At 37.3% G+C, this 24,766-nt stretch overlaps 2 protein-coding genes across 3 annotated transcripts; both read right to left on the bottom strand.

Annotated features, from left to right (window-relative positions):
- Positions 1-8,636: 8,636 nt before the first annotated feature.
- LOC149052743 (uncharacterized) lies at positions 8,637-11,231 on the bottom strand. The gene is made up of 4 exons (XM_089181640.1): positions 11,097-11,231; positions 9,869-10,131; positions 9,361-9,481; positions 8,637-9,127 (listed from the first exon to the last, which is right to left on the bottom strand). Exons 1-4 carry the CDS (start codon positions 11,170-11,172, stop codon positions 8,637-8,639), a joined length of 951 nt encoding a protein of 316 aa, XP_089037766.1. The 5' UTR covers positions 11,173-11,231.
- A 7,784-nt stretch (positions 11,232-19,015) lies between these two features.
- Positions 19,016-24,198, bottom strand: LOC113669756 (uromodulin). Of its 2 annotated transcripts, none has more exons than XM_089204420.1 (5): positions 23,945-24,198; positions 21,638-21,903; positions 21,368-21,485; positions 20,474-20,599; positions 19,016-20,008 (listed from the first exon to the last, which is right to left on the bottom strand). In XM_089204420.1, exons 1-5 carry the CDS (start codon positions 24,018-24,020, stop codon positions 19,764-19,766), a joined length of 831 nt encoding a protein of 276 aa, XP_089060546.1. In that variant the 5' UTR covers positions 24,021-24,198; the 3' UTR covers positions 19,016-19,763. The 2 variants fall into 2 exon arrangements, with proteins under 2 accessions (XP_089060546.1, XP_089060542.1); XM_089204416.1 differs by having other exon boundaries at positions 19,016-20,134; positions 23,945-24,188.
- Between the last annotated feature and the right edge of the window lie 568 nt (positions 24,199-24,766).

Raw genomic sequence — 24,766 nt, 5'->3', positions numbered from 1 at the left:
CATGTATAAACCTTCTTATTTTGAACGTTGAGTGCGACAGTTGTCGTTAGAGACTTGTTGGCCGCCATGTTCTATTAAAGAGAAAGCTGGTCAACGAAAATGTTCAGCATTTTGTCCTCTTGCTTTCAAATGGGATTAAGAATTTTCATTTTCTGCCATTGGCCAAAAATTGCAGAAAGGGTAACTACTTGCTCAAAACAAACAAACAAACCAAGAAGGAAGGTACAAGCAAACTCACATTTCTCAAAGTCATAACGAGGCAATTACAATATAAAGGCCTTTACCTGTGCATTCCCATCCATCTCCTTTAAATCCAGATAAACAGGTGCACACAAAGGACCCATTTGTGTTTCGGCAAGTAGCGTTCAGGTGACAATCGTGAGTATTTTTTTGACATTCATCAACATATATGAAAATGGGAAAGAAAAGAAAAATTCGGTAGTGGCTACACGAGTGAGATATACATTCATTTCTTAAACTCGATATGAGGTGAAAAAGCATTAAGTAAGTTATCATTGTGACAAATGAACTATTAATTTAGACTAAACCAAAACTTCCACTGCAGCGGAATCTCTCTCTAGACACCATTCCAAACTGTAGCCGGATATCAGTCGTCAAAGATTGGCTTCGGTTGCCTTCCGTTATGATATGCACTTGACGGCCAATTATATAATATAATATACAATATATAAACTGGAGGTGGTTTAAATACCCTACGAAAGTTTTGTTCTTATCAGCACATTCTGTAATTAACCTTTTTCGCAATGTTCTCCTTCGAATCCAGGGGGCACGAGCATCGATATCCCTTGATTGTGAAACCGGACTGACAAGTTGCATTATTTTGACACGGTAGGTTTTTACCGCAGGCGTTCTGAAAAGAAAAAAGAAAAAAGAAAAAAAAAGAATAAAAGAAAAGAGATGGATGTCTTGAATGATTGATAGATAAATGAAAGAACGGAAGTTTTGGTACATTTCGTTTGCAATGCAATTTTTTTAAATTTTCGGTAGATATATGGAAGCTATGTCTCCTAACAAATAGACAACGATGAAAATGTAAATCGTTGATTCCATATGTCAGCATTATTTTATTTTAAAAATGATTCCTCATGTTGGTTACGGGTGGTGAAGATCTACATCTCTACAATGTAAAAACTTAGCAGGGCAAGCAGACACCTGGCCTGAAGCTCATTTAGATATTTCTTCAACACATTCAAAATTCATAGGATCAATAAATATATTCAGAGTATTTTTCTCTTTTTCTCCTACAGAAAGATAAAATATCTTTCTTGAATGGTCCTTTTACTAATATAAAACGTCCGGCAACTTTGCTCATGAAATAAACATATCTTCTAATTACGAGCCTATTTTAGTAGACGTGTAATTGACAGATTATTCCATGTTCCTGTTGGAAGTCCTTGGTTTTGAATAAGACAGTTCACGATTTATCAAATTTCCCTCCTCCAAACGTTACTGTTAATTGATCACCAGCTCCAATTGGATGTATAGACAGAGCTTACCGTGACTCTCCTCGAAACAGGCCGTGCCCTTAAAAAAACTGAAAATTCCCCAGATCCACTAAGCAACGAGTGGCTGCCTTTGCATGTTGTGTTAATAAACACAAAATGAAAAAGGGAAAGCTTTGAAAGGTGTTGTTATAAGTGTCATTTTTAATCTTAATTAACATCTTTGCTGATTTTTTGCTCCGCTTTATCAGAATAGTATTTCTCCTTAATCCTTTCCATTCCTTTTGTAAGATTGGTCACGAGAATTTGATGCACATCAAGCTTCTGTTTTTCAAAGTTTGTAGCAATGTCCGATACATAAATCGTTATGTATCAGTATTTCGACAGTATTATCCTCCTTTAAAGCAATCAGGATCTGATCAAGAATCCTAGCCGATAAGTTTTTGAATTTTTATCGTCCCTCTCCTCAAAAATATATTGTTTGTTGTCATTAACATTGATGTAAACTGCTTACTTTCCTTTCAGGTTTACGTCATGATCTTACTGATGCCCTCTGTTTTGTCAGTGTCGTTAAGCTGATCCTGACAAAAAGCGCTTTGAATTAGGGTGCAGGGATGAAGGAGTGATTGAGAAGTGAGAGAAATGCAGGCAAATGGTTGGACTTTATGGCAAACAGTCGGGGTTCAAACTCTGGTAAGGCTCTTTGTATTGAGTTCTTGGGACTTACAATTCCTCTCTCAACTGGAAGTTACAATACCTTACAATACCTCTCTCAACTAGAAGTTACAATACCTCTCTCAACTAGTAGTTACAATACCTTACAATACCTCACTCAACTGGAAGTTAGAACAATACCTCTCCCCACTCAGTAGCACAGAGCCTAAGTTTTCTTTTGTCATCGGCTCAAGACGTAACGCGTAGTTAATCTTGATATTTACAGGCCAATTATCGTATTAAATGGTTATTGAGTAATTTAGAGGACAGATTTTCTCCTGTGAAAATTACCGCTTTCCAAACCCATTCGGAGGGCATTAAAATCACTATGGTCACTCGTTGTTCAGCTGAGATATATAGGTCGTGCTATGCTCTATTAATTTCATTCATTTCACTGTTTTTTTTGTTTTGTTTTTTTTTTCCAGATGTCACATGTCTTCATGGGTATGAAGACGTTACACTGCCGATCCATTCCCTTATCGTCCAAGACTGCATATTGCATGCTGGGACTAATAGTCAAGAAGTTTCAGTTGCTTAAGAAGGCCAGCGAGTACTATTTGGTGGAAGTCTCTGAGGAATGTGAAGCAAAAACTTTCTGTTTATCCTTTTAGATGGAAAATTATTAGTACCCAAAGGAAACAGATTGATATTGTGAGGGGAAATCCTTTGGCCACTCGTGGGAACGAAGGAGTTAAAACGTCTGTTTCGTACCTATAATGTACACCCGCTTTTAAAAAATAGACCTTGTATTAAGGCAGGAGTTCCAATAAAAGCCGATTACTGATGATCCTCCGCTGACTATGAGACCGCTCGGGAAAAAGTTCTTGTAATCCTTGTCAAGGTGATTTATGTACTGGTGTTGTACGTGGGATGACAAATACTACTGAAGACGTCTCTCAAGAACCAGACAATAACTCAAGAAGTATCATTGGTTTGCGATGCAGATGAACTGGAGTCAGCACATGTTCCAGACAGTGTAGAACGGAACGAAATAAAAGAAGAAATCAGCGGGGATTTGCTGGAGGGTCTGAACGAGCTGGATAAAGTGAAAAACGGAGAATCCGAGGCGATCACTTCTCAGGGACTGGAGGCTGAACATCATGTGCTTGCCGCCCAAGAACATTTTTTCCTTTTCACAGGCGGGCGAAGGGCTGTTTCTCATTCCAGCATTATAAGGAAGAAACGAGTGTTATGTCTTCTAGACATATTAAAGCAAACACGAAGATACAATGGGCTATATAATCTCTCTTCTAAAAACGACATACTGTAATGGTGGTTTATTCGAAGTGATTTGAGTGAAACCAAGAAAAAACATGCACCCCTCCGATGATTTCAGGCTATTTTCGCTATCGATAAGTCAGAACAAGTCATCGATGTATTACGGCATTCTCGAAGGATTGTCCAATCTTATTTTTTTGGTAACCTGTCAAATAAGCGTGACTGAAGCCTTTCACTTTTAATAGATTTAACATCAAAGGAACATGCTGACCTTCCGGGAAAAACAACACTTTTCGAAAATGTCACTGCAAAAACAGAAAATGGTAGACATGTTTTCCATAGATAATTGCTTGTTTCTGTGTAGCCCTCGAAATTAAAAACATCAGGCTTTTATTTTGCAAGATTGGAAATAATTAATACAAATCGTAGGTTATGCAGTGAATTGAGTTTCTTATGTAGAGAGGCAGTTTTTTAGTTATTATCAGCAGCAATTATGAAAGACAAGAGGCCTTTTTTTATGAGAGGAAAAGTAATCAACCTGTGAGAAAGAAGAAAGAAATGATATCAACGCAGTTATTCCTCGAGACCCTGAGATCTATCAAGGAGTAATGATAACATTCTAAAATCTTTTTAGACATATCTAATCTATTTTGGAAGCAGATGTTCTTACACTAGTGAAACTCCCTTAATTCGCAGAGAAATGACGACCGCCTTTACATGATGTCTCTATTCCGAGGTGAGCAACGATAATTTGACCTCCTGGATACCGGAACTTCATTTTGCGTCGGACTCTTCGTATACCTCATAATAATGAGGAACTTTCCATGGAAAGGTTAGAAGAATTATTTGTTCGTCGCAAAGTTTGGCAAACACATGTACATAACTTAAATGAAATGTATGAGCAATGAAATTGTGAGACAAACGTTTTCCTTCCAAGTGAACTGATTTTATCCAATTTTTTGATAAAAATGAATACTAAAAGTCGCACAACTTCAGAAGTAAAAATTTCCATTGTGGAAAAAGAACCAACATCCTTTAAAAAAAGTAAAATATTTATTACTCCTGGATTGGAAGACACTGTCCTTTCTGAATTGGACGTTGTCAATGTCTGAAGAGAGTATTTAGCCATTAAAATTTGCCAAAAATTTTCCCAAAGAGAAACCTATCAGTGGCCAATGGCACAGTTATCTGTCCATAGGGTTTTTAAATTTATTTCATCCAGTTACTTCCACAGTACTTACAAACTACATAAGTTACGAGGCTAACATAAATTACATAACAATAAGCATAACTTAGTAAACCAATCTAGTTTACACTGCTTACACAGATACCTAACATGCACGTACAAGCAGCTTACGTGCACACACTGGCAGCTTTACATCGCTTGTGCAAACTACATTACTAATGAACACACTTTACATGTTCTCATACCGAAATTGTTATTATTATTAGAATAATGATAGCAACGCTAACTTAAATGACATATTGATAATGTTAATAATGATAAAACTAACCAGGGAAGTAAAATAGCCATTGCAAGCGATGCAATACCTAAGCATTAAATTTTACAAAGGTGTCATTTATATAACATTTATGTCTTGTAGACACTACGTAAGGTACTTAGCGAAATCAAGCGTTTGGAAACTTTTTTATTTCAAGTTTAATTTAAGTTTGCCAAATTTTTTTTAAACGTGCTTAGAGATTTGTTTGCCAGAGCGATTTATTTCCACGTTTCAATTTTTCTTTCAAGATAAATATGAAAGCCTTGGAAATATATTCCCGGTCTTCTCCATCCATGATGCTGCTAAGCTTTTCCATTTTTAAGGAAAACCTCTCTTTTTATTTCATGCGTAAGCCATGGAGAGTAACTTCGATATCAACAGGAGAAGAGTTTCCTGGTGTTTAACTACATTTGTTATACATTAGACTTACAATGAAAAATCTGATCGGTCGGGAGCATTCAATCAGATATCTGCAGCAAACATTTGCAGCAGATATTTCATTTATCATGTCAAGTTCAAAGACTGCCTAGTTACCCATTCCCCCTTCCGTGTTGTGTTAATATCCTTCTGCAAACTCAGAAAGAATTATTTTCTTTTGCTGTTTACTCAAACACATGAGTAATAAAACAATTATTGAATTCGCTTTTCGTATAATATCATGAGTATCAAACTTCACGTCTGTGTTATATACCATTCGGCTTCAGCAGATCACTCAGACTTCACTTTTTATGATTCATGATATCATGTTAAACCTCATCCAATATTTGCTTAATAGCTGCTGCAGTTAATCCATAGAAAAAAAAAAAAAGAACATAATACAGTCAACATTCGCCCTGATAATAATAATGATAATGACTTTATTGGATTACACAATTACTGGTAGAACCAATAGTTCTCATTGTGGTCCTCTGATCAAGACAGAGAGAGGAGACAGACAGTTACAATCAGGGCATTGGTTGAGATATTCCGCTGAAGTTATTTTTAATCTTTGAAGGAAACGGAAGCATTTGTCTTCCGCACGTTCTCACAGGAACCCTTCCTCAAGAAAAAGCATTGCCCTTCGTTGTCGTACAATTTTCATTCGCAAAATTTCCCGTCACTATCGTTTGGACTTTTTGGTTAAACAGCCTTCCTTTCAAGACAATTGTTGTTGAGTTAATAGTTTTAGTGACTTTGACCATTCCGAAGGTTTAATCAAAGGCCTCCCTCTCCAATGAACTCAGGATGCAATTCACACAGGAAAAAGTTGCCATTCGAACATACAAAACCCAATAACTAGGGAATTTTGATCCTTCCCTTTCAGAATCCCAGTTGCTTTTGGTCTCTGTTGAGATAAGTTTATGTAACCTTACTGATTGGCGTGTTACCCACCCTGCTAAATTTCATCCCGCTTTTAGGAGTATTTTTAATTCCCCTACATATGATACCAGTTCCCCTCGGGGTACCTCACGTACAGAATTTACTGGCAGTTTGCTCATTCATACTTGGTAAAGATAGACAAGTCCGTTGAGAATTTTTTCTCCCCTGATAACAAACACAATGCCCCGGAGGTGCTAAAATTTAGACCTTTTAGACCAGCATTTGATTCACAGAATTTTGAGGTGGCTTTCACTTGTTATTAGAGTGGTTTAGCAAGAGGACGGGAACGTCATTTCAGAACGGCACGCGCAGCAAAAATGGCGAGAAGAAACTGGGTCGAGAACGCCGTCGCGTTGTGTTGAAAAGTGACTTAGCAGTCGTTTCAACGAACCGTCCACGCTATATTTGTTCTTTTGTTTCATACATACTGGTTTATCAAATACAGCACGTATTTGAAAGGTGGACCTTGAGGTTATCCCTATGAATGGTCCCCTAAAACCCACCCATCCCACCCAAGGGAGGACATCCATCACACAGTAATCTCGTGCGTGGGAAATTAACGTCTCCTACCCCAAACCCTGCAGGAGACGGGACCTCCGGCTTAACGTCTTATCCGAGAAGACGAAGCAAGGTGAGTGAAGCGACTTGCTTAAGGCCACAACGTAGTGCCCCGGCCAGGACTCGAACCCGGGCCGTCCGACCCGTTTCGTTCTTGAATATCCTAACCTTGGCTCTTTAGGATCATTATCAGCTTTGAATTTTTTCGGTTTCGTAGACCACTCGAAGGACAACGAAATTATCCTCTTTGAGGGTGTAACAAGCACAAACCGAGGATAGTTTACTACAAGTGAGTAGTTAATATGAATCCACATGGGCGGTTAAACTTTGAAACTATTCTATTCCAGTCTCAAGTCTATCAGATTTTGAAGCCCACTAAATATTTTTTTTTCTATGATTTGTATCGCTGTCATTTCGTTTCGTGCTTCTAGATTTTAGCACTACTCGTTTTTCTTCATAATTTTGTAAAGTATAATTTGGAATTTAAATCGTCGCAGTTTTTTCCCTTGTTTACTGAATATTCTTCTCAATCATGACGGTACACCTCTTTTGAGCACCACCCTCTTAGAGTTGCAATGCATTTTGAACGGAGTTATCAGAAGTTATGACGAAAACATTTAGAGATCAAGCGACCCAACGATGGAGTTGTTTACAATGAGTTCCCGTTTAACTATGAACAAATGAAATGCACTCAAACTAGTCACCAACGAAACGGTTAGACTGAGGAATCAGACTTCGTTCCTGTTTTATTTTTGTTTTTGTTTAATTTGATTTTTTTTAACGAATAAAGTCGTTCAAGACTGAATCAAATTAATAGATTTAGAAAGCCGTGCCGAAATCAAGTTGATTGTTATTTTCTTTCGTAGATGACTTTCTTGTCTTAGTTTTCACCGGCGCTGATCAAAAACTAAAGACATAAAAAAGTGCAAAACCCGAGCTATTCTCAAATTTTTTTTATCTCTGACTTCAATTCGCAGAACAGTTTTTAGTCACGGTTAAAATGACAATGACAACAAATAACACTGAATAATATAGCAGGTAACCTTCGTGTTGTTTCATTTTGATAAACTTCAACATGAAGCAAGCTTAATTTATTGATGACATGATTCACGATAAAATTAACAGCAACCATTCTTAGAGTTTTCATACATGGTTTAAGAAATGTATCAAAGAAAAGCCCTTACGTTGCTTAAAGCCACGCTCAATTACAAAAGGTAACTGAGTCCTAAAATCTTAGATCGCTTGCTGACGATCATGTTTCCTTTCGGGAATCCAGAATAAATGTAGCGGTAAACTTTCACAAATTCACCGAATAAAATAAAGAAAGTAACCTGGTTTTATTGAAAATGAGTTCTAAAATCATTCCAAACAGCATCATCTCGTTTATGAGTACACAATGAACGCAAATACTTGGCGTTTTGATCACGACGGGAAAACCAGCGAAATGACGTCCTGAACTTGATGGGGAGAACGGCAACGCTAACACCGGAAGTCGAAATAGAGTCGTGTCCAGATTATCCGCGCGCTTTCCCGTTCTGAAATGACGTTCCCGTCCTCTTGCTAAACCACTCTATTATCGCTCAAGCAGTCGGCTATTGGTTCAGTTTATAGAAATCAAAATGCCCGCATTAGTATATCTTTCCTTCAAGCCCTGAGTTAACCCTCAGAAATTTCTTTGGAAGGAGGAGGCTCTTTGATTGCCTTCAGTTGATGAATTAATTAATGTTTTTAGTTTACATCAGCTGGAATTCGTTTCTTTCTGATTAGATTATTTTCCTACTTACTATGAAATATGAACTTTTGCGAAAGCTCCAAAACAATGTTAAGCAACGCGATCACCGCAACTCAAACATAGACCATATACCGCAACACATGTTCGTTCCAATCCGTTATCAGAATCGCCCCACCTGAATAAGTCCTCACTGAACCAGATTTGGAGTTCTTGGTTCGACTCCACCATCAGTGGGAAAGAAAAGTTATCGAAGAGTAGTTCTGGCGATTCGGTTGTGGCCCAAGGCAGGCTGTAAAATGTACAGCCCCGAGAATTTGATCGGTAATCGTTAGTAGGCAGAAGGAGATTACGGTCATTGTCAGTTATCAAAGTGGCCATTTGGTTAGGAATGAGAGGAGGCCAAAGGCATCCCCACTTGGACTGATAGCTTGGGTCTGGCGCATGACAGCTGACATGACCATGTTGGTATGTTAATTTGAATGTAGTGATGTTACCTGAAATGGCTGTTGTAAAGATACCATACGAATCATCTTTGGCTCCGAAGCAAACTGTAGACGGCGTCATCTGTATCCATCCCATGGCTGGGAAAAAAAATCAGTTGATTTTGAATGGATTTCTTGATTTTTTTAAACAAAAACATTCGAATGGGCTATACGCCTGCTGCTGGGAAAGAAAAGGAAGACAAACAGACTTACAGCGCCGAGAGGCAGAGAGGGATAAAAAGGGACTTTTGGATGAGGCTTGATTCATCGAAAGATAACCAAAATTTGTTCTCATTTGAAGTTTTTCATGGAATAAAAGCGTTTTTACGTACCACTAGTTATCTCACAATTGCTGCCTTCGTATCCTTTTGGGCAAACACATCTATACCCTTTGTCTGTAAATCCAGTCTGACAAGTCCCATCGTGTTGGCAAGGAGTTTGTCCACAAGTGTTCTAACAAGTGTGGTAAGAGAGGTTGAGCACAAAAGTATATAAATGAGAGGAGCAAATGGTTACGATAATTTGAAATAGCAGTTGAAATGTAATTTATGTGATTACAAGTAAACGGTCAGCCAATGAACCACCACGTGAATAACTTGATAAGAGGAAATTTGCTATAAAAAATTATAACAAAAAGGGTAAATCGGTTAAGAATGCTCTGACCATTGTTCTTCTGTAGCTGTAGTTCACTCAGAGCCTGAGGTCCTGAGGAAGATAACTGTGTGGCATTATTCAGCTGGCATTTAGTGATGGACGGAGAGCTGTTGGAGAATTTATTAATTGACAATATAAAGAGAAACTAAAGAAGGGAAAGCGTCACTTGCTTAAGAATGCACTGACCATTGTTCCTCCATAGCTGTAGTTTGCCCAGGGTTTGAGATCTTGGGGATGTTCATTGTGTGTGGAATTATTCAGTTCACATTTAGTGACTGACGGAGAGCTGCTAATCACTACCTCGTTGTAGCTGACGCAGTTGGGTTCCATGAAGCATAGAGTGGAGCAGAAGTCTTGCACAAGGGATTCTACGGTTCTTATTAGGTGATTTATGAGCCGTTTACCATGGAAAGCAAGAGATGATGTAAATTCCAGTTTACGACATAGATCTATGAAGAATTGAAGATAATACGATGAGCACCATTTGACTTTACGTGAGTTCACAACTCACAACTTCCTATCTAGACGGAAAAAAATTTATTTTTCAAGGGAAAATTAAGATTTGCTCAAAAAACTTGTGCAGTAGTCTGTCTTCAAGAGGAGGTCGTAATAAATGAAAACGAAAATTATTTCGAGAAAGAAACATTTCTGATTCATTAAAATTGGTCTACTTTTAAGGTTTCACTGATAACCGATCAATAATTTATTATTGACCATGCAATTCTTTTACGAGTATCAATTTGGAATCCACAGGATATTTAGATGGCTTTTCATGTCATTATCTCTTAAACAGTCGAGGAGTAGTCAAGTTTGTAGAGAGCAGCATGCCAGAATTAATATTTCCTTCCTGCAAGCTCTGAGTGAAGAGTGTGCTCTTTGATTACCTTCAGTTTTATGAATGTTACTCCATGAGATGAGTCCCCTACTAACTCTGAACTACAACCTTTTGTAATATCCCTTAGAGGGAATAATTGAAATAGCATTGTGTATTATGATTACATTCTCCGGGGTCCATGTTGGCATGGTGAAGAAAATCCATCCAAAATATCCAGATGAGAGGAAGACCAAAATGTAAATAGATTCTCGGAAATAAGGGTACAATTCCCTAGCCAGAAGCAGTATTACTGACCATGGGTCTGTTTGGTCTCATGGCTTTTGAGAGTGATTTCCATCTGACAACACTAAGGAGTGAAGCTGCGTCGCTATCATTTTGAACCATTAGTCAAAATGTCAAAGGAATGTTTCCGTGAAATCCAAATTCTTCAAAAATTATCTTAAAGGTGTGTAGGCTAAGTTCAAGCCTCTTCAAGAATAGACACTTCATCTAAGGAACGAAGTGACGATCAAGAAAATAAAACCTAAGATGCACATTAGTGACTAAAACTCTGTTCAGATGAATAAAACTGTAACTCACTTTTTCCTCCCGCATCTTCTACTATCAAGAAAGATAACAAGACTAGGAAGAAATAAAATTTGTTCAAAAACGCCATGTTGAAAACTAATTCGAGCAATTCCGTTCAGACATAGCTGGTGACTTCTGAAAAGCTTCTGAGGTTCTTTTAGCCGCTTTCAATATTACGAAAGTACGAGGACATGCATTTTTTATGCCATTTTGTTCCTTTTGAGGTTTATGATTGGCTCAGAATTTGAGTGTTATAGATTAAGGCGGCATTCGGTCTGATCCAGGTGAAAAGAACCCCAAGGAGCCCTACTGATTGAAAAATACACCAAACATCTCGTTTGCAGGACTATTATGAAAGAGAAAAGTATTGTCGAGTTTATAGGTTGATGGGCTAATTCACCCTCATAACAACGAATTAAGTAAAAGGATACATCATTTGTTAATCTTTGTCGTACATGCAGAAGACAAAATAACCCGTCTCTATCTGTCAATTCATCATTCGGCAAATTTCGTTTCATTTACTTTTTTTTTTTTTGCAGCTAAAAGTGAACCCCACTGAGACCCTCAATGGGGTTAACTAAATTGTGAAAAAAAACAAAATTCACAGAATCTAAGGTGTGCGCTTTAAATTGTCTTAAATTTCCTAGTTTTCTCACTTCAAGATATGTTTTAAAGTCTTAAAGCTGGCACATTTGGGAGACTTGAAAAATATATTTCAGGCAGTCATAAATTATTCAATTAAGCAATCGTAAGAATCGAACAGCCCCTGTAAATATTATGTAAATTTCGGCTGATTATGATCAGGTCCCAAAACCTTAATTCCATATGTTCCTGCTCTTATCAGAAGCATGATTATATTTATAAAATTCATAAAATGTGATTCGAAACGAATGTCTTGTTTTTATTATTATATACATTAAAAAAGTTCAAGGTCACTGTAGAAGTTTAGATATGTGTGTAGGAATTCAAGCAGAGCGTTTAAAAGCTTGAAATAGAAAATATCCATTTCATGGAAATAAGTGAAGACTCCTGATCAAGAAATTTGGTCAAAAACAGACAAGTTTTCAAAGATGACATCTAATTGCAACATAGAATTTTTACAATGGAATATTTAATGTTGATGTTGATGCGCACAAAACAAACAAATATAAAGACTGCTGATGCTATTCAAGAGAGGAAAATAGATGAGAAAATAAGTTGTCAGAGTAATCATATCTTTCACTTAGCTATCCATGATCTGCCCCACGACTCTGTCTTACAAATATAATGTACACCATAAAAAATACCATTACATAAAGTACGAGAATAAATAAGCATACAGCACAACCCCATTAACTCGAACCCCCCGCTAACTTGAAAAAAATCTGACTTCCCTTTGATTTTACTCCATTTTTTTTTCAGTCATTTACTTGCAGCTAACTCGAACTCGGGTAAATCGAACTCCCTGTGAAAAAGGGTTTATTTTTAATATCTCTTGACCTCTTTTGGCTCTATCGATAAACGTCAGTATTAAAACATAGCTGATTGACACCTTCCAATCTTTACACGCGATTGACACAAACGTGATACCATACATGAACACGTAATACATTTAACTTACCTTCCCAAAATTGATATTATTATAGGAAAAAAGCTCTTATGATACAAACTAAATGCACAAAAATGACTTTCACCTGTGGAAAAATAGCAAAAACATGATTCTATTCTAATCCTTAAAATAATTAAAATTCAGTGTTTCAATGACTATTCCTGAAATACTTTATTTTGGTAACTATGTCTTGTAAGGAATCATTATGACACCGTAAGTTGTTTTATATTTTATAGAAAGAGGAAATGAGCGGCAAGATCTCTGACAACAAATTTGTTTTTTTTTTTCTGGACTGGATGATTGTGTTTCGCTCGTAATTGACCACGACTCTCTTCTCTGACAAATCCGATCAAAAAAGCTGTCAGGAAAGCCTGACAGCATCCCGTCCGGGAGAGGATGTAATATTGTCGCTGGGCAACCATTTTTTCACTCAGCTATGCATAATTATAAATGCCCACAATTGTCCCTTATTTTTATGCAATTGATGTCACGATATAATTACCGAGAGAAATCTTTACACGAGAAGAGTGTTCTTTCGAGCAGGTGCTGCAAACTGAATATTGTTGAAATGAAGACCCTGGCTTTTTTTTCTGACGGCTTTCTCTTTTCCCTTATGTGACAGTAAGTCAGTAACAAAGTATACCTTGGATGGCAAGGAGCAGGTTAGGATGTTTTTTACTTAACTCTTCCTTATACCACATCATGAAAAATCAGGTATTGCGAAAAGCGGAAAATTCACAATCTTCACAATCTTAATCTCGTATTTTCACGAGTTATGAAAATTAAAAAGCTTACCCCCCCCCCCCCCCTCATCACTGCGGGAGAACGTAACTCTTTCAAAATCTGCCCTCAGTTTCTGAAAAAAATGGTATCACAAACAAGAACACTATGTAATCATGATCAAAAAGGAATCATTCATAGATATTTGTCACATTTCGCAAAACGTTGAGAAATAAGAGTCCTCATCAAACTGACATAAAGAGAAAGTCGCGAGAGAGCCAGGGCCAATGAAATCGAAGTTAAGTTTTCTTTTTCCTTAACCCTAACTCTTTGCCCACTTTTCCTTCTGTTTTTACCGATCAATTTTGGATTTCGTGCCAGGGGCTTCAATGTTGCATTTCATTGAGCGGCGGCATGAGCCCATCGACATGCGCTTCAATGAGGTGTGAAAACTGTGAATTTCTTTGGAGGCTAAAACTCAAGGTGAATTTTACGCGAGTTACCTCTACTTAAATAAATTGGTAGAATATGTTGATTTGTTGGTTTTTCAAGAAAATTGGCCAGATACTAACTAACAAAAGCGTGTGAGGCTTTGACAAAATTTGAAATATTTTCTTTGTAACGTCCCAGCGCGCGTGACAACGACCGAAATATTTTCTATTGTTCCACTTTAAAATTTATTTTCTCAGGAACCTTTAGGAATATCTGTAAAAAGCAGCGCGCGCAGGACGACCTTGTTTGGAACCCTATTTTTGGACAGTAACTTTAGATAATCAAAGTTTTGGTCTCGAAATATTTCTTGGTCGTTTTGCCTGGTTTGTAGGTAAAACACATTTACCTCAGTGGTAAAACCTGACACAATTTTAATTAAACCCTTTTTCAGTGCACGAGTTTTGTCTGCATGGTATATTATGTAAGATTCGGTTCACGCCTTTAGCTGTGCGTATATCGAGTCATGGGTGCACTTACAAAGCTTGGAGAGCACTCAAGAACCAAGAGTCGCTCTCGACTGCACTTAGAGCAACTCTTACGCTTCTCTCGTGCTCTCCAGACTTCCCATGTCCATCCATAAGTTAAAATACCCTCGCTAAGCATAAACCAATTCTTTATCGGCAATTGAGGAGGACTGAAAATAGGCAAACATGCTGTACCATTCGGGTTTCTTTAATTAATCTGTGTACAATCGAGTTGTATTTGACAAATTTTCTTATCTAGTTCTGCTGAAAATTAATATCTAAGGTAGGGTCTTCTGTTTTAAGGACAACCTTAACCCTTTTTCAGTTGTAAGCCAAGGAGAGTAACAACACTGAGAGAAGAATAGTTTCTATCTTTTTGGTTTTGGTGTTTGTTATCATAGCTAGAAATATTTACAGCTGTTAATCCGTAGTCACAGTCAATATCCGCACTTATCACCATGAAGAAAGATAATTTAATTAATTTTCGTCAAAGATAATTTAAAATAACAGTTTTGTGATATTGACCGGTCCAAAGGCCTTGACCGGCTCTCGTTCACCATCACTCAAATGTACAGACCATACGCCGCAACACATTCCAATCCGTTCCAATCCGTTGTCGCCATCTTTCCGATTGACCAAGGCCTCGCTGTATCAGAGTTGGTATCCTTGGTTGGCCCTTACCGCCGGATTAAAGTTCCAGGTTCAGCTTCGGCTGGGTCACTGTGTTGCTTTCCTCTCACAAAAAATATTCTCTCAGTGCCCGTCTCCACTCAAGAGTGTATCAGAATACTGAGAAAATGTCAGTAAATCAAAAAATCTGAAGGGTAACCCGGCCATGTACGGACATCCTAGTTTCCACCGAGTATCAGCACTCCTAGCCTATTAATGCCTCTGAAACCGGGCTACCCTCCAGCACACTTACGATGAGCCATTAGCTGCAGTTAGCATTTTATACTTATAGGGAAATGTGACTCTTACCGCATAGGATAAGGGTTCTTGAGTTTCAGCGGTTGAATCTTTAGAACGTCTTAAAATGAAACAATGTCTAGAGCTACAGAAAGACTGGTTGGTGAAAAGATAACTTTCTCTGTATGATAGGTGTAGCCGAAATTCTTCTCTTTGGGTTAATAAATTGAAAAGCATTAACTTTGGAGGCTGGATTTATGTTCGGAGCCTAACTAAAAACGACCTATACATATGGAAAACGAATGTGGACGTCGCAGAAAAAAAAAACTGTGACGAAAGTATAATAATGAACAAACGAACGACGATAATAGGTGTTTCGCGACGTCTGTTTGTCACAGTAGCATAGTGGTTAAGGTGGGTTCTGTATGTATTATTTGGTGGCGTGGATCAGGCCAAAGAGTACAGAGTATACATCAAGTTTCAAAGCTGGCCTTGGATGTGGCAGACCGAATTGATTCACAATACTCAGAATTACTTAGACAGCAATAAATACTGAGCAAAAAAAAAATCGAACTAAGAACAAAGCTTGAACAGGTGTAGCCTTGGAAACTGATTTGATGAATAACGACATCAATGTGTGTGTTGTTGTCAGAGAAACATCTCAAACCAGAAAAGCAGAGATTGTCGTCAATATTCCTAGTTTATACAATCTCCGAGAGGAATAGGATCTAGTCGTTGTTATAGGAACAAAGGCGGCGTGGGTGTTTATGCGCAGAACAAAAATTTAGTTATTGACGTTTTCCATTCTGAATCATTTTCACTGACTGGCGTGACTTTGCTTTTGCGCATGGCATTCTCTTTGTCAGTTTCCAATCGTTTGCAATCAAAAGTATGGGAAATGTGAACTTATGGAGTACATTAGGTGTTCTTGGAGTCGGTCACCTAATCGTCTTCCCGTTTCACCGATGTATAACTTTTTGCAATGAGTGCAAGTTATGCAATAGATAACATTGGCTAAGGTGCACTTAAAATGACATTAATCTTAATGGGTCTCTCCGGTCCCGACATTTTCTCTACGTTATGAATGAAAGGACCAGTTATGCATCGTGAGCGAGCGCATTTGAAAATCCCAGGTTGCTCATTGGTTTGAAATAAACTTCTGACAAAAAAGTTGCCTAAGTTTTTGTTGCGTTTGAATGAAATAAGTTGCGGTTCTGAAAAGATACCACTGGTCTCTGAACCGTTTGAAGCAATTTAAATTTTTTAATAAAGATAGAATCAACTGCGTAGTTGTGGGGGTGAGATGTGAGAGTGAATGGGATACAATCGGTATTTTCCTTCTGTGTCGTTGCTAGTGTTGAATGTCAATCAATTTGTTGGGCGCGGTGGTGGCCCACTCGAATGACAGAAACAGGATAGCCACGTTTATCGAAAAACTGTCACATTCCTTCTGACTTCTTTGAAAAGTGAAATTGTTTTGAGTAGGAAGAGGCCTATCGATGAGTAATAAGATATTTTCAACATACTACAATGCTTTCAACTTATTGTCTTAGGCCTTAATTTTCAGCATGACTACAGATATGATAAGCCGAGATGTGATGAACAAGTGTGGTGAGGCTGACAAATGACCTAAGATCTTTGCGTATGGAGAGATGTAGTTAGCTTAAGGAATTTTATCCATTCAAGACCATAGCTGAACCCAGATTAAGGATTATAATCATTATGCATCATACTCTTAAGAGATTGGATTAAATGCTCGTGTACCACTGATTCCACGATAAATTCTACAACTATTACAAAATTCGAAAACGAAAACGCAGCGACTAAAAGTATTGTTTTTTTTTTTTTGTTTTTTTGTTGTCCGAACTCGGCGACTGCTGAACGGCAACTAACTAACTAACACGACCGATTTGAATATTAATTAGTTAAGACTTAATTCCTAGTATGCAGTGTTTTGTTCGGCCGTCCCAACGGACGGCGTAAATGTTAATGACCAAGCGTTCGTCGAAACAATCACCATTGCCGCGGTGGGTCTTTTATCGCTCGTTTCGTTGCCTGTTTGAAGAACAAAGCATCCCAGTTTAGTTTCCCGCTCTCGTCTCGGGCACGGATCTAATGTGCAGTGCCAATAACCACCAAACTATGCGTGGGAGGGCTTCAGGGCTTTCAGCACCGAATTCACCGGAGCGAAGTAACAAATCTTCTTGAGCATTGGATAGTTCCTTTAGAGTATGATGGCGATTACCTTTCGCTTCTTCAAAAAACCAGCTGTTTCTTTTTAGAAAGATGAACTTCCCTGCACTCAAGAGAGAATCTTTTGTATTTCTTTATATTCAGTTTTATTTTTATTAATTTTTCCACTCCACGTAGTACTTAGTTAAGTAACACAATAAACAAAGTATTGACGAAGCATTTCTAGTTCGGTACATTCAAATTTTAGAGAGGAGAGGGGGACATCTAGATACCTAATTAGTCCCCCCTTAATTTAGGATAAAAAGTGATTTACCAAACTAGACTTAACTCAAAGAGAAAGACAGAGGATGAAGTACTTGAATACTAACTATTGAGTTAGATAGTACTGTGGAAGTGCTTTTTTAAAACATTTGTTTAGTTGGTTTCTCTCTAATAGGTTGAGGAATATCGTTTCAGATATACCTACCGACAACTGTTGAACAAAATTTCCCGACATATGTCGAAAAGAAGTATTTGCCAGATGGTTGGAGGATACACTTCGAGAGTCATAAGCATGCAGCTTGGACACTAAGGAGAGATTAAAGTTTGAACGTTTGTCAGCATTGAAATAGTTGTAGAGAAGTAAAGATGTATTGAGTTTGACAATGTCAGGAACTTTCGAAAGTCCCATAGCTGTGTAGTGAGGAGTAGTTGGTTGCATGAGAGGAACATCATTGATAATGCGAACCGCTTTCTCTTTTAATTTTACTCTTTAGAAAGTGGTGAATTATTATTTCCCCAGAGTGCACAACCATATGAAAGATATGGAAAAATAACAGAATAATAATTACATCTAGGTGGGTGGATCATCAGCGACTTTGTTCCTTTATACGAAACCTTTATTCCTTTATTTCGTTTATGCGATTTCAAAATCTGTTATATGAGTTGTCAACCACCTCTTGTAAAAATTTATCACTCAATCCTGAAGCAATCCAGGGCTCATAAGTTCTGTTTCTAATCTTAGCTGTTTTAAAAAAGGGCATGTTTATTACTTACTCTATTGTAAATACGAAAAAGTCTAGTAAGCCTTTCACTGACTTCGCTACAGGTCAATATGGAATCCCAATTTTCCTTTTTAATATCTATTCTAAAAGTATGTAACATAAGATGTGCAGTTTTTATCTTTTGAGGCAAAAATATTTTATTTGTATTAGTATTTTTTATTTTTAAGCGCTAAGTTTGATATATTCCGACAGAAATAACTATATTACAAGAGTTATTTCTGTCGGAATATGTTTAATGATAAGTTGACGAACTTTACACCAAAGCCACCTAAGAATTTCCGGCTAAGAGTTTCACCCTTACCAAATCTTACTAATAAGAAGAAATGTTTTGACTCTCTTTTCAGAAGGTCCTGCCCCTTTCCTGATTGCTAGTTGCTGGTCATTATTTACCGTAACCAAGGTCAATACAGTTCCTCATGCATTGTAATTTGGTCGAGTCTTAAATTGAATCAATAGGGTTCATAAAGAGTTGGAGATACCTACGATAACATTATAGGGGACCAAGACGGAGACAAAAGTATAAAAAAAAAGTAGATTTTTGATAGTTTTCAACTGTCAAATGTTATTATCAACAACTAGAGGGATCAATGAAGAACAGGTGCTAAATAAACTTTGAAGTATTACAAAGGAGAGTTTACATAGGAAAAAAGCTTTTTCTATTCTATGTTCACGACAAAAAGCACCTCAGAAATTATGCAAGCCTTATTTACCATCGAAGTATCATTTCTTTAGGACCAGACAAGGTAAGATTCGCTCCTTAACTTAGTACAACCGATTTGGCCTTCCTCTGCCTCAACATTGTGAAATAACTCTTTAAACAGCACTCTGAAAACATTTAAGCTGAATGCTACATAATTATACTTTGGTAGGTCTTCGGACTTCAAGCTCACCAGAAGAATATTTTGGTAAGTTTTTATCGCTTCCAGATGAGCTCATTGATTTAAAATGCTGCAAAATCTTCCAAATACCCGCCACAGCACTTCATCTTCGAGATGCTGTTCCCATGGATATGTATTAAAGAAAGAGAGAATGGAATTTTTGATCATGCACTTACTAATTTGTATGTAGTTTTACTTATCCTTCTACTGGATGGATCACTATAAAAACAACTGAGTGCGATTTTCAGACACCAATACCATAAAATATTGTCGGCTTTGGGTTAAAACATATTCTCGTTTTGGGCTTCGTTGCCTTGAAACCTCGCCCAAGAAGAGCATATGTTTTAACCCAACAAGCTGTCAATATTCTTAAATATTTAACAGTTTTAAGATGTTCAGTTATGGGTGAAGCAGTAACGGTAGGGACAGCTCGTCGGCACCAAATAGTAGACATAAAAGGAACTACAGTTCTTCACCCTTATGTTTTTCGACTGGTGACAGCACATATTCGAGCTCCTGCTGAAGCAAACAGTCCCTGCTACTTCTCCCTCAGTCACTGTGGGGTGACTACTGCTCAACCAGCCTGGAAATGATGTGCCGCACTTGTCAGGATCTGGACACTCAGTCGGCATTGTTATTCCTGGAATGTCCAAGAAACGATACCAATCAGGGTTGAGATTTTGGTCACATTCTGTTTTTTCCGGGTCATGGTGGCTTACGTCTCTATCAACATCGTGCAGAACGGTGTTGAGTTGGCATACATCAGCTAAATGGTAGAAAATCGAATAAATTGAACTTACAATGTTGTCGTTTTGTTAACTTTGAACAAATAAAACACTTAGTCTCTTATAAAAAGATTAAATTTTCCTATTGATCATTGTTTTCATATATGCTAATTTGATATTTTCCCGCTGGAACAAAAAATTCGCCTCAACCCATAGCGCCTGTCATTTGCTAAGCACTTCAGTATCAGTGAAGAGGAATTTTCAGGCAGGCCTGCAGACAGACAGACAGAGGGACATATAGACACAGGTACCGATCCATAAGACGTTTCATTTCCTACCCTCCGACTCTGAAGCTAGTGAGAAAAATGAAGACAACAAACCTTTGCATTCAGTACCATCCCATTCATGTCCAAAATGACAGGTGCAATTGTATGATCCTACCGTATTTTTACAAATGGCAGCACCCTTAGCACATTTATTGTCATTTGAAGCACACTCGTCGATATCTAGGAACGACAGGAAGGCATTGGTAATATGTCAGTCTCTTTATCTTTTACATCAAATGGTTAACAAAATATTATACAAATAACTCGTTGGTTGATTTTAGCTGATGCTTGTCTCTCAGGGGTGTGGGCATACGCTGTATTGCCTTAATAAGAAGTAAAATAAGGCATTCTCTAAAATATGTTCCGAGTGTCTTCATATACAGTCGATCCATTTCCAAACCGAAGGAAAGAATAAAAGATCAGTCTTAAAGGAAAGAATCAAAAGTGAAGTGAAATAATATAAAAGTATATTTGAATTGAAATCTGAATATCTTTAACAAGAGAAATGTCATATAAACACCAATGAATAAATTTTTGTAATTTCTCATCATATGAGACAGATTGTAACCATTTTTCTTATTTAGAAAAGCGAAAACTTTATGGATGACTAATGACCACTAACAAAATAATGCTAGTATAACAGCTCATACCATTTTTCACTCACTACAATCTCGACAATTTAACTCGAGCGAGCAACATTGCACAATTTACAGGTTACGGGAGCGCTTCCTTTGTCCACTACTTTGGTTCGAAAAGAAGGCCTCTAAAGTTTTTTTGCTATTGTTACGTCTAGTTTTAGATCAATCACCTAACACCACTATGTTTTTCTGCTACCAGTCGTCAAAGGCCAGCCCGGGAGTAAGATACTCACTCGACGACCAAATGTCTTTAAAATTCAACATGTTCAAGACAATATTTTGCTTTTTTCTGGCATCTTTTGAATCTAACCTTTTTCACAATTTTCTCCCTCGAATCCAGGAGGGCACAAGCATCGATATCCCTTGAATGTGAAACCGGACTCACAAATTGCATTATTTTGGCACCGTGAATTCTTGCCGCAGGCGTTCTGAAAAGGAAGAAAAGAATGTGAAACAGCAGGAGAAAGATCTACGATAAGTGAATAAAAGGATGAAAGTTTCTGAACACGTCGGTGATCGCGTATAATTCTATCGAATATAAGGCGTCAATTCAAGGAGGTAAGTTTTAGTTGTAACTCACCTTAGAGCCGCGATGATAAAAATTGGCATCAGTTATCAGGTCAGTATCATAATCCAGATGAGTAGCGTTATTCAATTCACAAACATGAGTCATTCCTCCAGGCTCTGGCTCTTTTTTGAAGTTAGCACTAACGCACTTGTCGTTCATGTAGCAGAAAAGCTCACAGTGATCCAAATCCTTAACTTTTTTTGTATCGATGATGTGGTTTACAAACCGTCTTTCAGCAAAAAAGAAGTTATCGGGAAACAGCAGAATGCGATCACGTTCTGAAATAAAACAATTGAAAGAAAGAAAGTTGCCATAGGAAAGGAAATGATAAAACAACAGGTTTATATGAAATGGGAAAGTTTCCCTCAAGATTCTTAATTTTGCAGTCATTTTATTGTAAAGCAAGAGCATGACCTTAACTTGCATACATATGTATTCAACAAAGAAGCACCAAGCATGCCTTCTCTATTTCAGCTGAGGAGATTATTTCAAATAACCACTGAAAAAATCCCAAAACAAACAAACATAATAAAGCCAAAAAAAACAAGCCAAGGAAAACGAAAAATAAATTTGAAACAAAAAACGAATAAATATGAAACCGCACTTACAAACAAAGCAGAAAAGAACAAAGATTTAGGATCGGAAATTATTCTTCTATCTGGGTCTCGATGCCGCCTTCAGTATACCATTTAATGCGAAGTTCTTAAGACATTTGCATGTTGAATTTTATTCGCTTATTTAATTTCGCCGTCGCGATAGCCTAAACTCCCTAATGATAGCACATTGGAAACAACAGAAACAGACCCTTTGGAAACATTGGAAACCTTTGAAAATCCTTTCCGATGTAATTTCGCGAGAGCGATGATCTAAAAAAGTGATATGTAACCCGTGATAGAGGAAAATGGTACGAATGGAGAATCAATAGACCCTTGTCATGGCTACAAATCGTACATTGGTCTTTCACCTGCTGTTTCACAAGCATCTTTAGTTACTTCTTTAATTGTGGAATACTTTATCATGAGAGTGAGCTAGGTCGAAAGCCGTCACAAAAAGCGTACCATAAATTCTCTTTAAGCATACCTTTTTTTTCTCATCAATATTGAGAGTTTTGAAAGGAATAAATGTGCCTGCAAAGGTTTCGTCAACGGATTGTCTTGAGGAAGAGGAAATTGATGTGGATTTGCATTGTAGACAGCCATTGTTGTCGTGCTTCACGTAGTAGATTGATATTCGGGTTAACGATGTTTTTGACATGACATGAGGGTAAAGTACTCTTATTTTCATTGTTATAAGCAAAAGCAATATTAAAAGTACATCAAATTTCGCATTACTCTCGTACAAGTAATTGTCAAATTTTCAATTTTTGGCCCATAATGGCCACCAAATATTGATAAACTTACTACCACCCGTTAAATGTCACAGTTTCCTTTGGGTGACTTGATGAACAAATAAAATCGGTAATTTATCCTTTTTCTTTTGTTGAAAATTTGTTATTAGAGCATTGAATGGTAAGGAGAGAGAAGATTAAAGAAAGATATTATGGCTTCTGACACATAAGTCTTTTGAATGAATGGCAGATCTGAACGAGCGCAACGTTGCAGTTTCATAAATAGAGTGAAGAAAGTCTACATTGTTGAAGTCACCTGCGCAATTTTAACAGGAAAATTTACATTTAGGGTTATACCCCCTTCAAAACGTATTCTTAAAGTTTTCGACTCAAGAACTTCCCTTTAATCAGAAATATCCGCTGATCAACATCTTGTGATGGATAAATGTTATGTTCCGGCCTAAAAAATGCATGATAATGTGAATGCTATCTAAGGCTATATTCCGCCATTGGCCCTGTGTCTTATGCCAAAACAATTTTCGATTTCGGTAAAGAGCGGCAACAAATCTGTGTCTATGCGATTCCATAAAGATTCAGTGTTTCAAACTAAAATGAAATTTACGACATTAGCGTGTGAGGTCTTCAATGGTGATCATGACAATATAAATATAGTTGACAGGCATGAAGTTAATCTTAGGTTGCCTTTGTTGCTAATCCTAACTTGTCAGGTTTGTTTTGTTACTTGTTTTTAAATTTTTTTTGAAGGGAAATGACAAATCTTCTTTAAAGCAAAAAACGGGCTTGAAAAGATTCCGTCATTATCAAATGGAAGAAAGTGAATTTATTCGGGATTCGAAATTTCTCTTGATAACTCATGATGAACTCGATCAACTCGTTTATATACTCGCAATTTTGTTGACGATCGCTCCGAAATTGAGTATCAACTACAAATAAATACACTGGAACAAAACTGAGTCAAGTTTGTTCCTCACCTTCGCCAATTGCAAACGTCGGATGGGTCAACAGCGCAGTCCCAGTCACGAAAACGAGCAGCACAGAACTCTCCATTCTCACTCCTTGATGTCAGGCTTCTATATTTATGTTCCAAGTAAAACACAAATGCTAAATGGCGGTAAGTTGATGTCTCAGCACCCGTCAGATCTGACCTAATAACTTTAATGAGATACAGAACATGTTTATTTTCATTTCCCGTTTTAATAATGTATGCAAAAAAAAAAGTTGTGGAAACATCAATCGATTTCCGAAAAAAATTCAATTCTACAATTGCCAAATTTACGGAATTGTGCTATTAACACCGAAAGCGAAGACAAATCCTTTAGCAAAGGTAAAAACCGACAGGCGAAAATATTTAGAGCGAGCAGAAATTTCTGAGACGGCCTCTCTGATATATATTTGACACTCATTATTCTCAATCAAGTTCTCCTCTGCTTTGTGAGGGAACTACCTCCAAAATTCCAACACCATTATCAGCTCCATGCATTTTTTTTTCTTCGTTATACCTTGATTTAGAATCACCTCGCTCGAATTAACTTTTAAGTAGGGTACTTATTTGAATTGATTTGAATTGCATGCATTCCAAGAGTTTTTAGCGTTTGGCATATGTATTTAGTTATTAAGCTCTATTCTCTTGTTAACCATTTCTCTTGTTTTAGCGTCAGTTTTCCAAACTGTCGGTAAGATGAAAATGGCTTTCAATATAATTGAAAATGAACTTTTCAATATAATTTATAATTTCGTCTTCTTTTGTTTTGAAGTTCAAGCTGTTCAAGTTCAAGTTGATTTTCTGGGATTTT

Source organism: Pocillopora damicornis, chromosome 1 (genome assembly GCF_964200805.1).
Source record: "Pocillopora damicornis chromosome 1, jaPocDami1.2, whole genome shotgun sequence".
Classification (NCBI taxonomy): Eukaryota; Metazoa; Cnidaria; class Anthozoa; order Scleractinia; family Pocilloporidae; genus Pocillopora; species Pocillopora damicornis.
Note: the sequence above shows the minus strand (reverse complement) of the source record. Positions and strands in the feature narration are given on the sequence as shown.